General features: G+C 30.7%; 2 protein-coding genes across 2 annotated transcripts; both read right to left on the bottom strand.

The window, feature by feature from the left end:
- Positions 1–1,132: 1,132 nt before the first annotated feature.
- LOC119836594 lies at positions 1,133–5,670 on the bottom strand. The gene is made up of 2 exons (XM_038361975.1): positions 5,466–5,670; positions 1,133–4,539 (listed from the first exon to the last, which is right to left on the bottom strand). The coding sequence occupies exon 2, from the start codon at positions 4,532–4,534 to the stop codon at positions 1,133–1,135; it is 3,402 nt and encodes a 1,133-aa protein (XP_038217903.1). The 5' UTR covers positions 4,535–4,539; positions 5,466–5,670.
- A 720-nt stretch (positions 5,671–6,390) lies between these two features.
- LOC119836758 lies at positions 6,391–12,023 on the bottom strand. Its single transcript, XM_038362211.1, has 2 exons — positions 11,880–12,023; positions 6,391–10,170 (listed from the first exon to the last, which is right to left on the bottom strand). Exon 2 carries the CDS (start codon positions 10,163–10,165, stop codon positions 6,638–6,640), a length of 3,528 nt encoding a protein of 1,175 aa, XP_038218139.1. The 5' UTR covers positions 10,166–10,170; positions 11,880–12,023; the 3' UTR covers positions 6,391–6,637.
- Between the last annotated feature and the right edge of the window lie 453 nt (positions 12,024–12,476).

Here is a 12,476-nt window from a genome sequence, read left to right on the forward strand (position 1 = left end):
ACTACTTAATATTTACTATAGAGGCTAAATAAATTGATGTTGAGTAGTAGACAGGTTATTGACTTAATTTTAACCCATTTTTATATATTGTTTGGTTAATTATTAGGTAAAAGTGGGTTGATTCAGGTTATAAAAATAGGATATGCTCCTACTGTTTGTATGGGCGATACTAATATTTTCATAAATCCGCAGGATAAAAAACAATTTAAAGAAAGATAGTAAACTTTTTTAAATTTATATATTAGTCTTTCACATATTATATATATATTTTTTTTATGTTTCTATTTTTAATAAATGCATCCATTTGAAAAATCACAACTATAATATTTTGATAATTTTACTAACGTGGGCGCTAGATGAAAATGTTTGAGAGCCATTAATCAGCAAGGATGTAGTGGAAATAGACGGAGTTTTATTTATGTCTTTTTTCCCTATAGGGAGAAATGTGATAAACAAAAAAAAAAACCATAATATTGCACAAGATTTACTGTTTCAATAGCAAACATAGGTGAATTTTATAATATTAAGCAGCTTATAAAGCTTCCTTATCCTTAATTATAATATTGTTTAATTTATATATAAAATTTTCGTGTCACAATGTTAGTTACCTTACTCCTCCGAAACGGGCAAACCGATTGAAATGAAATTTTATGTGCATATCGGGTTGGTCTTAGAATCAGTCAACATCTATTTTTTATAACCTTAAATGATAAGAATAAGGCAGAACAGCGTTTACCGGGTCAGCCAGTATACGTATAAATGCGTACTAATAATCTCAGTTACAATAACAGAAGTTAAATGTTTTGTATTGACCAATAAGAAGTACCTATGAATTGTCAAGAAGAAAACAACACCGCCATTTTCATGCTATTTTAAATTTGTTTGCAAAAATTACATCACAATAGTATCACAATTGGCAATGATTCAATCAAAGATGTGAACGTTCTCGCTACAAAGTTTCAGTCTTCATATCTCTTTTTAAAATCGTTCAATATGAACTTATTGTAATACAAGCTTTGTATTCCAAAATTATTAATATTTTTCAATGTTTTTACAAATTCACAACTAAGCTTCCTAAATAGCTTCTCTTGTTCATGTGAAACATCAAGGGGTAACATTATTATAGAAAAGCTTATAAGGTATGCTTATATATAAGCATATCTGCGCCTAATATAATTTCGTTACAAACATACGCTATTAGAATGTCATCATGTTTTATACTCATCATTGTTGCCAATGTTCTCAAACTAGCTGTTATAACACTGCATATCTCGCCCCGTAAGTTAGGATAGAGTTTATTATTTTCCCTTAAATCTTGTATAAACAATAACAATGACTTATGTGCGATTTTAGCTACTTGTTCTATCCCTGTAGGATTCTCAGCCTTTATTTTCCTCATCATAATGTAAAGTTTAACATCCAATATTGTCCGAAACATTGCATGTGCTGGAAAAAAATCTTGAACTCTTTTGAGAATCTGTTCAAATATGGCGATAACATATTCATTATTACTATCCAAATAATATGTGGATACTTTTAGTTGTTTTATGAAATAAACAAAGAATTCAATTATGACGAATTTATCACCAACAACTACATTCCAACGTTTGAACAGCAGCTCTAAAATTATTTGTAATAGTGTAAGCGATTCCTCCAGTTCACTTTGGTTGCTACAAGTTACTATATACTTAAACGTTATACGCCACAGCTGATCATGTATTTGTGTCATTTCGCTTTTATGATTCTGTATAATACCATTCTCATGTAACATATAATTAACATGCTGATCAATCAATTGGGTTCTCAAAAAGTCTCTGTCCGGTGAGTAATCTATTATTCTACTCAGTATCCTTTCTTTGATTGTTAAGGTTCTTGTTTTGTTACTAGAAAAATTTTGTACAGAATTCCAAGCTGTTCTTAATAGAGATTTTTTAAATCTAGAAGGTATGTCGTTGGTGAACATTGTGTCGTATAATTCATTTTGATCGTCCTCAATTAAACGCGATGTGATTAATATCAAAATATCTATCAACTCATCTTGACTGGTTTCCAAGGAATTTGCAATTTTCTTTACAAGACCTTTATAAATCACTACTCTTAATGATACATTCTTAGTCCTTTGCCAAATTTGGGGTATTAATGTTTTTAAATGATCAGTGCTGTATACATGGAATGCTAAACGAATTCCATGCTTTTGTATTGATACGGGGTTATTTAACAGAAACTCTGTTAACTTAATCGACGTTGAGGATGGTAAACCTACCAGATACATATTCAACATAGGCAAACAAAAATGAATATAATCCCCTTTAATGTACTGTGTGATACTTTCCAACGGAACTGGAGGACGGGAGTAACATGCAAAGCGGCATATTTGTTCTTGAATTAATAAAACATTACTATCAATCTCGTCGTGAGCAATTTTTCCTTCTTTTGGTGCATATTTATTCAAAAAATTTAACTTTGTAGCTTCAATCGCTAATTGGAACATACCAAACACAGCAGTACTTGAAATAAACATTGATTTTGAATAGTTGTTATGGCACATGTTATTTTCTATGCAATCAGTGAACAAATTAACAAAGTCATTTGCAAGGTCATCGGAAAAGTATATTCGTATTTTGCTCATCAATCGTTTAAGTCTTAACACATTATCATTCATGCTCTCTTTTATTTCAGACACTTTATTACTGACCAAATTTTTATCTTTCTTCAACATCCGCAAAAGAATTACTTCTGTTAATTTTTCTTTTCTTTCTGCATGTGAATGTAATGGCCTAAAAGAGGGAAATTCCTGGATGTTCGCTTCTATAAATGATAGCACATTCAAAGGCAAATCGACGTTTGTTCTATTGAAAAAAGGTAAAAGATCAATCAATTTAGTAGCAAATTTAACTTTTTCCTGTTTGATGAAATCTATGTTATCGTTATTAACCGCTTCAAATTTCATACAAAAATAGTCAAGAAGGAATTTATATACTCTGTAACTTTCTTCTTTATTTAAACGTTTACACATAGGTTCTAAATCCCAATACATTACATTATAAGAATCTATATAATGTAGTATGGCACTATGAATTTCTTTACCGTGTATTATATTGTATATTAAACTTACTAATTTAAATGTACGATTACAAAAGGACCCGTGAATATACACTCCCACACTATGCAATATTTTGTTGAATGCTTTCCAACAGGCATCATCAAATTCTAATACATTTTTTTTTTCTACAATTTTGGATAAGAATTCATCTTTTGAATTATCACTTTCATTTACAAATCTCTTGTAATAATAATCGAATAGATTTTCTAAATCTCTCTGATTTCTAGATGATTCTATTAATATACTAACCATATTGTCCCGATCTTTGTGATTTGTAGCTACGAGAACATACTGCTTTATTCCTTTTAAAGCTTCGTCAAAGTTTACGATATACCAGATGTAATCGTTATTGCTCCCTAATAACTCTTCACCTCTCTCTATGTGTTGCCGAGCCCATTTTTCTCTTTCTTCTACAGACAATATATTATAATACTTATGCCGATAGAAGCGAACATCCATTTCAAATGGTTGATTACCAAAATTAGATACAAAAGTGCTTTTGAAAAAGATAAATACTTCTGTTTTTGGGATTAAGTCAAAAATGTACTTGAATTCATTATAAAAATTATATTGCCAAAACTCATGGAGCGTTTTTGGAAAGAAGGCAGTAATATATATTTTTGCATCCTCAGTTGTACTGTGTCGAAGTAACATATATTTTTTAATTTTTGGAACGTATAGCAGCGGTGACCTGAGTACTCGTTCTTTATGCTTAGTCATTATACTTTTAGATATTTTACCTCCAAATTTTTCGGATATTTTAGTTTCCGAATTATTCTCAAATAAATCCAAATATTGGTTATTATCAATATTAAACAAATATGAAAGTCGTATTAATGCAAATTCCTTTTTGTAACTTGAATTTAATTCCGAAATATAAGCCTTAGCAAGAGTCAATGAATTACCAATTAAATGTGGTAAATGTTCAAGGAAATCTCCTATGTAATTCAAATTATTTCTAAGAGCATTCAATTTAAACGCCTCCGATGTAGATAAAAGAAATTTGAATGCCAATTTATTAATCTTAAGGCTTCTTAAATATTCGTAGAAGGCAGCTGCCCTAGTTTCATTTTTAATATGAACAGCTATAGTTTTAATCATTTTCGTTTTGATTTTTGGAGACATGTGGGGGAATATTTCCTTTTGTAAGCAATCAGGGTTGATAATATATGCATATTCATAATTATACAGCCAATCACACTTCAGAGCTCTGGACACGTACAAGCTGTCTCCGCATTTCAATACCTCTACAATATAATCAATATTTTTATTGCGCAATGCTACATCAATCTTATACAACTTGTCGATGTCAGATTTCTCTTCTAAATCTTTTATATCGTTGAAACTTATTGCATTTCGAATGGCTTCCTTCACCTTTGCGTTCAGCTCCTGTTGTCGTTTGGGTAAACTTTCTCCCGTTAACGCGATCATTTTTACTGTAACAAAAGGACATAAACAGTAAGTCCATTTGTATTTTCTTGAGACTTCCTTTATTTATTTTTTGTAACTTCTTTTTTTATTTTTAAGTATGAGGATATTGGTTGCTTCCGAATATATTCAGTTTATATTTAAATAATAAATTTGTCATTCTTCCGCCCATGATCCAAGTAATGTAGCTGTAGCAATATATTGTGGCGATTTTTTAATTGCTCTGACAATTTCTAGTTATTAAGCAGCGTAATAATAAAAAAAAAACGTGAATAACAAACATACAGCAATAAGATATTTATAAATTAAATATCGCATACCATTGAAATTCAAATTGATAAGTTTCTCAATGTTTTCAAAACTCCGCCACATAAATTAAAAATGAACGGTAATACTTTTAAGCATTTTCTACATAATCTCTTTATGTTTAAAAATTATATTTATCATAATATAAAAATGTCGTAACATTTGTTGACGTCCCCTCCCCTCTCCTCCACGAAAGAAACCATATTATAGAATACAACTTACAAGAAACAATTTAATGTTTTGTAGATTCAAAATAATAAAGAATGATGACAAATAATGTTTTATCTAAGTACTTATCCACGTTCATACAAAGTAAAACTGTGAAACATTATTAGCTACCCCATCCAGAAGATAATAATTGAAATACTTATTACTATTGTTCAAAGATGGGTTCATTTTATTGTACGTTTTCTGCTGTTCGAGGTTCTTACTCAATTTTTTTTTCAACACAAATATACACAAAATAATATAAAGTAGTCCTTAACTTACTAGTACTTTCAAATATGCAAAAGAAATGAATGGAGTGAATCGTTGCTTGATAACGTTACTATAGGTTCTTGAACTCTGCACGTAAGTAGTACTAAATATTGCATCCTTTGTTAGTAGGTATAAAAATTAATTTACTTACCGCTAGCTGAAGAACACGAGATTCATAGAGTTCAGATTTTTCCCTGGAGTAATTTTACGTTAAACAATACAATTAAGTTTCAAAATACTTAAATAAAACAATTACTATTCGCAATATCTGCGACTTCCTCTTACAAAATACCAGCTGTTGTTAGCCGGTTAGCTCATGTCTGTCAACTATGGGTTGCCGTTTAAGGAAACTTGAATTCCAACATCCCCCAGAACAGATGTAACTGAAGTGAATATAAGTGGGGATTTTTAACGTATATTACTTTGAGTTTTACCTTTAAATATACTTGTACTTGAATATATCAACAGTATAGTATTATCTATAGTTATATAGTTATCTGTGGTATCACTTTCTTTATTGGTGCATTCCTTAAATAATTTAGCTGGCTGCTCGATTTAATATACTTAGTCAAGATGAAACAAAATTTTTGATGCCATCAAAACTTTAACTAAACATATCAATACTGGGTACATGTGGAAGGAGCTAAAATAATTTGATCAATTACTCACACACAACTTACTCCCCTGATATTACATACTGTATTCTTAATAAAATATAGCAATAAAATCTTTTCGAAAATAAGTAAATTATCGTGTGTTTATAAATCAAATTAATTCTAAAAATACGAGGTCTCACATGTTTTTTCAGGTGGGTCGACCTCACGTCATGGTCTCCTCTACTAACTGCATTAATTGTTTAAATATATATACTAAATTAATGGTTTAAAGACTACACGGATATTAAAACATTGCAATATTATTGTAGTAAGAAAGCTACTCATTGACAAAATTTTCACTTACATCGAGGAAAGGAATATAGGTTACAAGGAAGTGGAGATAGGAATTATTTACTGGGTCAATAACTAATATATTGGTAGAACTCCATAAAAAATCAAAAATACACACGGGATTATTACAACATTTTAATTTTATAAAAAACAATAAATTGGCTCTAATACCACAAAAATAGCACATTTTTTTACAAGTTATTGGTAACTAAAGAAGCATTCTTACCCTTAATAATAATTAATTTTTAATTAACAATCCTTAAAATATTGGTTGTGAAATGGAATTCATATTTCGTACCCGCATTTTTCGTAACTATATTATTTTATAATACTAGTTAAATGCATATAAATGCCACGCAATCGTGTAAAATACTTTTTAAAATTCATATCTCTTTTTAAAATCGCTCAATATGAACTTATTGTAATATAAACTCTGAATTTCAAAATTATTAATAGTTTTCAATTTTTCTGAAAACGCAAAACTCAGTTCTCTAAACAATTTTTCTTGATCGTGTGAAACATCAAGGGGTAACATAGCTATAGATAATCTTATAAGATCCATATCTGCGCCTGACACGATTTCGTAACACACGTACGCTATCAGAATGTCATAATATATTCCCATTATTGTTGCCAGAGTATTCAAACTATTAGTAATAATTCTACAAATCTCACCCAAGAAGCTAGGAAACAGCAGATTGTTTTCTCTTAGATCTGTTATAAACTTTAACAGCGATTCGTGTGCAAGCTTAGCTATGTGTTTATTGCCAGTAGGATTCTCACCCTTTATTTTCCTCATCATTATAAAAAGTTTTAAGTCCAAGATTGTCCGATACATGACATGACTTGGATAGTATTCTTGGACCATCTGGAGAATTTTTTCAAATATTTTGATTATGTAGTCATTGTTAACGTCCAGATATGAGTTTTCTTTCAGTTGTTTTATAAAATAATCAAATAATTCAATCACAACAAGTTTTCCATCAACATCAACATTCCAACGTTTGAATAACAGCTCTAGAAATGTTTGTAGAAAAGCAAGTGATTCTTCGAGCTCACTCGGATTATTGCAGGTCATTATATATTTAAATGTGAACCGCCATAACTTATCATGTAATTTAGTTAATTCGTATTTGTGCGTTTTTTGTATTCCATTTTCCTGCAGCATATAACGAACATGATTATCGATTAATTCAATTCTGCAAAAGCCCCTGTCTGGCATGACGTCAATCATTCTGTCCACGATCCTTGTTTTTACTTCTAAGTTTTTTATTTTTTTATCTGAAAAGTCTCGCACACATATATAAGCCGTTTTATATAAATCGTTCTTAAACATCGAAGGTACTTCGTGGTTGAGCATGCAGTCGTACAATTCATTCTGGTCATCCTCAATTAAGCGCGATGTGATGGATAACAAAGAATCCATCAACTCATATTGGACAGATTCTTGGGATTTCACAATTTTTTTCATAAGAGCTTTATAAATTACTAGTCTCAACGACACATTCCTGGTCTTCTGCCATATTTCGGATATCAAAGTTTTCAAATTATCCATACTGTATACTTGGAATGCTAGACGAATGCCATGCTTCTGTATTGATACTGGGCTATTTAACAGAAACTCTGTTAATTTAATTGACATGGACAACGGTAGTTTTACCATGTACATGCTTATCATAGGCAAACAATAATGAATATAGTCCCCTTTAATGTACTGTGTAATATTTTCAAGCGGAACCGGTGGACGCGAATAGCATGCATAACGGCATATTTGTTCTTGAATTGTTAAAAGGTCTTTATTAATCTGGGAGTGATTAATTTTCCCTACCTCCGGAACATATTTCTTCAAAAATTCAGATTTAGTGGCTTCGTCTGCTAATTGGAAGATACCGTAGACCGCAGTCCTTACGACATACATTGAACTGGGATATTTTGATGTTGTCGGTTTCTCTATGCATTTGGTGAAGAAGTTAAGAAAGTCCTTTGCAATGTTATTGGAGAAGTATATGCGTAGTTTTCTCAACAAATGCGTAAGTCTAAAGTTACACTGCATCATTCGTTCTTGTATTTCGGAAAATTTACTTATCACCAACTTGTTATCTTTTTTTAACAGCCGCATCAGAGTGGCATCCGTTAATTTCTCCGCTTTCGTATTCCATAATCCGTGAATACGAAATTCCTCAATATTGTTATTTATAAATGACGTTATAGACACGGGTAAATAATCTTTGTCTTTTTGAAAAAATAACAACATACTCATTAATTTGTGAACAATGTTTATCCTTGCTGGTGTAGACGAGTCACTATCAAATTTCGAGATATTATAGTGATATAAGTATTCAAAAACGCTCTCAAGTTGCTCTTTTTTTAAGTGCTTTGAAAATTTACTGAAATGGTAGAAGTCTATACCACTATCTATACAATACGTTAATGCTTCATGCATATCTTTGCCGTGTAATATATTGTACACGATGCAAACCAATCTATATGGATCCTTTCCGTAAAATCCAGGCGTATACACTTCCATGCTATGCAATATTTTATTAAGTGCTTCCCAACAGACGGCATCAAATTCGAAAACATTATTTTTAGCGATCACCTTATCGATAAACTGTTCTCTGTGATGTCCAATTTCATTGACGAATCTCTCGTAGTAGTAATTAAATAGGTTTTCTAAATCTTTTTGATTTCTACACGAGTCTATTAATATTCTTGACATTTTATTTCTATCACTTTCATCTGCGGTTACGAGTATATATTGCTTTATCGCTTTAATGGCTTTATCGAAACTTACGAACCTATACCAAATGTAATCGTTATTGCTCCCCAATAACTCTTCACCTCTCTCTATGTGTTTCAAAGCCCATTCTTCTCTTTCCTCAATTGTAAGCATTTCGTAAAATTTATGGTGATAGAAGTCTACATTCATTTCAAATGGTTCATTACCATACTTAGACATAAAGGTGCTTTTGAAAAAGTTAAACACTTCTGTTTTTGGTATAAGGTTAAATAAATCCTTATTATCGTGATAGAAACTATACTGCCAAAATACTTCCAGCTTCATTGGAAAGAGGGCGGTAATATAAATTTTAGCATCATCAGCTGTACTGTGTCGAAGTAACATGTATCTTTTAATTATTTTCATGTATATAAGCGGGGCCCTGAGAACCCTTTTTTTGTGTTTCGTGATTATACTTTTAGATATTCTACTACCGAAACTAACACACGTGTTTGAATCGAAATTAGTCTCTAATAAATCCAAATATTCATTATCATCAATGTTATATAAATAAGAAAGTCGAAATAAGGCATCATCCTTTCTTAAATTTCTTGAGTTTAGTTCAGATATGTATGCCTTAGCAAGACTTAATGAATTATCAATATAATATTTTAAAAGTTCAGGGTGATTGTGAACATAATGAACATTATCTTTGAGGGTATCCATTTTAAACGCCTCTGATGTAGATAAAACAAATTTGAATGCTAGAGCATCCAATTTGAGAATTTTAAAATATTCATAGAATTCAACTGCCCTTGTTTGATTTCTTATATGAGTAGCTACAGTTTTAATCCCTTTTGATTTCATTTTCAGGGACATATGAGGAAAAATCTCATCGTGTAAGTAGTTAGGGTTGATAATGTGTGCATATTCATCATTATACAGCCAATCACACTTCAGAGCTCTGGACACGTACAAGCTGTCTCCGCATTTCAATACTTCTAAAATATAATCAATATTTTTATAGCGCGATGCTACATCAATCTTGTACAACCTGTCAATGTCAGATTGTTCCTCTGCATTCCGTATGTCGTTGAATTGTATCTTATTCTGTATGGCTTCCTTCACTTTGGCGTTTAGTTCTTGTTGTCGCTTACCTAAACTCTCTCCAGTTAACTCAATCATTTTAACTGTAACAAAAGAGAAATTCTTATATATAATTTGTCTCATATGTTTTTTCAATACAAATACGACAGATGGGTTGTTTGCAATTTGGTATGTTTGAATGAGTCAAGATGGAATTTGGCACAGATAGATTAAAGGGAAATCTTATAAGTCTTAGTGGAAAAGTGAAGAATATCATTACTTTCACTTTTATTAAAAAAAAAACACGCTATGAAAACGTGGAACGAACTAGAGACAATACGACTATCGTTATTGGATTCTTAAAATATGATAACGATAATGATAAGGATTCTTAAAAATAAACTGTGACTATTAAAATTAGTTTATTTATTTATTTAATTAATATATTCATCCAACACCTGTTTATTGTTATTAATAAGGAGGTAGTTAAAAAATGGATAGAATCATTACAGTTATATTCGGTCAAACTGGACATACGAAGGTAAAAAGAAAAATCTACTCCACCAAACAAAAAATACAAAAAATTTGTGAAATTATTTTAAACATAATATGTTTGATACGTCAGCAAGCTATAAAGGGATTATGATTAACGGATTAAAAATCAGTTAAGTGCGAGTCATATTCACGACACAAGGGTTTTGTACATACGTCAAAGAGCAAGGGCACAAAATTATTCACAAATCCAATTTATCATCCATGCTAACTTTCGACTTTGACTTTTTATTATTTTTTACATTTTTTTACATTGTCTCTAATATTTTCGAATGTCTAAATATCACGGTTCATGAGATACAACCTAGTGACAGAAGGACGGACAGAGAGAGAAGAGAGAGAAACAGCGAAGTTTAGTAATAGCGACCCATTTTACCCTTTGGATACTTTAACAAAAAACCTTAAGTTTTTATAAGTAAGCGGAGAGTCGCTTATTTCCATCGATAGTTAGAGATGTAAGTACTAAGTAGTGCTCAAATTATTGTCTGCTTGTTGAAATTAATAGTGCAACAGACTACAGCAATGCTTACAGATACCATTACCAACTAGATAAGCCTTAAATTATCGAATGTATTTATTTCCATTTGGCTTGAAACGTGATTCGCACGACGGAACATTAATAGAGATTACACAGTGAATGACGTCATGCTCGAAACATTTAATCAGAATATATTTTTAATTCTATTTACAAATGGGCTAACGATGTAATAAAAATGGCTAATGATGAAAGGAAAATCTAACAAACGTTAGTTCTGGGAATCCCATTCGAAATTGGAATTTAAAATAAGAAATTTGGAATACGAGATTTTATATTGGAAGCACATGAGATCTCGTTAGAATATTATAAAATTGCTTTATAAATTATAATTGATATTAATAATTAAATAAGAAAATTGAAGAGAGAATTGAAAACGACAAATAAAAATAATTAAAAACACGAAAATAATAAGGAAAAGCCGGGTCGCAAGTTTTACATAAAGTAAATTAATACTTTGTAATAAGTATAGTTTAGTAAGTATATACAGACACAATAACCGGTACCAGAAAAAAATGTGCAAGAAAAGTATACACCTTGAAACTTTTTAAAAACGGGCGTATTTTACGATACAAAACTAATTCGGTTGCTCTACAACGAAAAGGAATGAAACTATGCAAAACATATCTCGCATCTCTTTCTCACAAAGTAAATATTATGTCAGTATTCAGTAATTAATTACATAAAAAACCGGCCACAGTCCGGCCTAAAAACTTTTGTACTTACTATTATATAAATAACACCACCTCGATTGACTGATTATTACTGATAATAATTTTAAAATAGTGTTATTTCTGATAATGATTTATGACTAACGCTTTACTGTACAAAATATCCACCAATTACCAAAAAAGATTTGTATAAACTGTCATAGGAAGTGTTGCCACATACTAAAAATAAAACTCCTGAAACTTCTAAAAGTATATCATATAAAATAAGTATTATGTACAGTAATAGTCTACATACGAGTATATCCTAGACAGTATAAATTATTTAGAAATTAAAGACTTTTAAACGGAATTTCAACGCGATTTATTCATTGTATTATTAACCCGACGTTTCGAAAACTTTACAGCGACAATTTATCTAAATAAAAAAAAATATATATATAATAATTCAATGTGTAAATATATATTTATATATTTACAATTTGAATTATTAAGTGTGATATTTATATATCACACTATATAATAATTTAATTGTGGCAGCTGAGCATGCTTCGGCACGAATTGGGCCAGCTCGCAGCGGGGAAGTACCACACCCCCACAGAAAACCGGCGTGAAATAATAGCTTGCTATTGTGTTTCGTACGATGAGTGGGGGA

Source organism: Zerene cesonia, chromosome 25 (assembly GCF_012273895.1).
Source record: "Zerene cesonia ecotype Mississippi chromosome 25, Zerene_cesonia_1.1, whole genome shotgun sequence".
NCBI lineage: Eukaryota > Metazoa > Arthropoda > Insecta > Lepidoptera > Pieridae > Zerene > Zerene cesonia.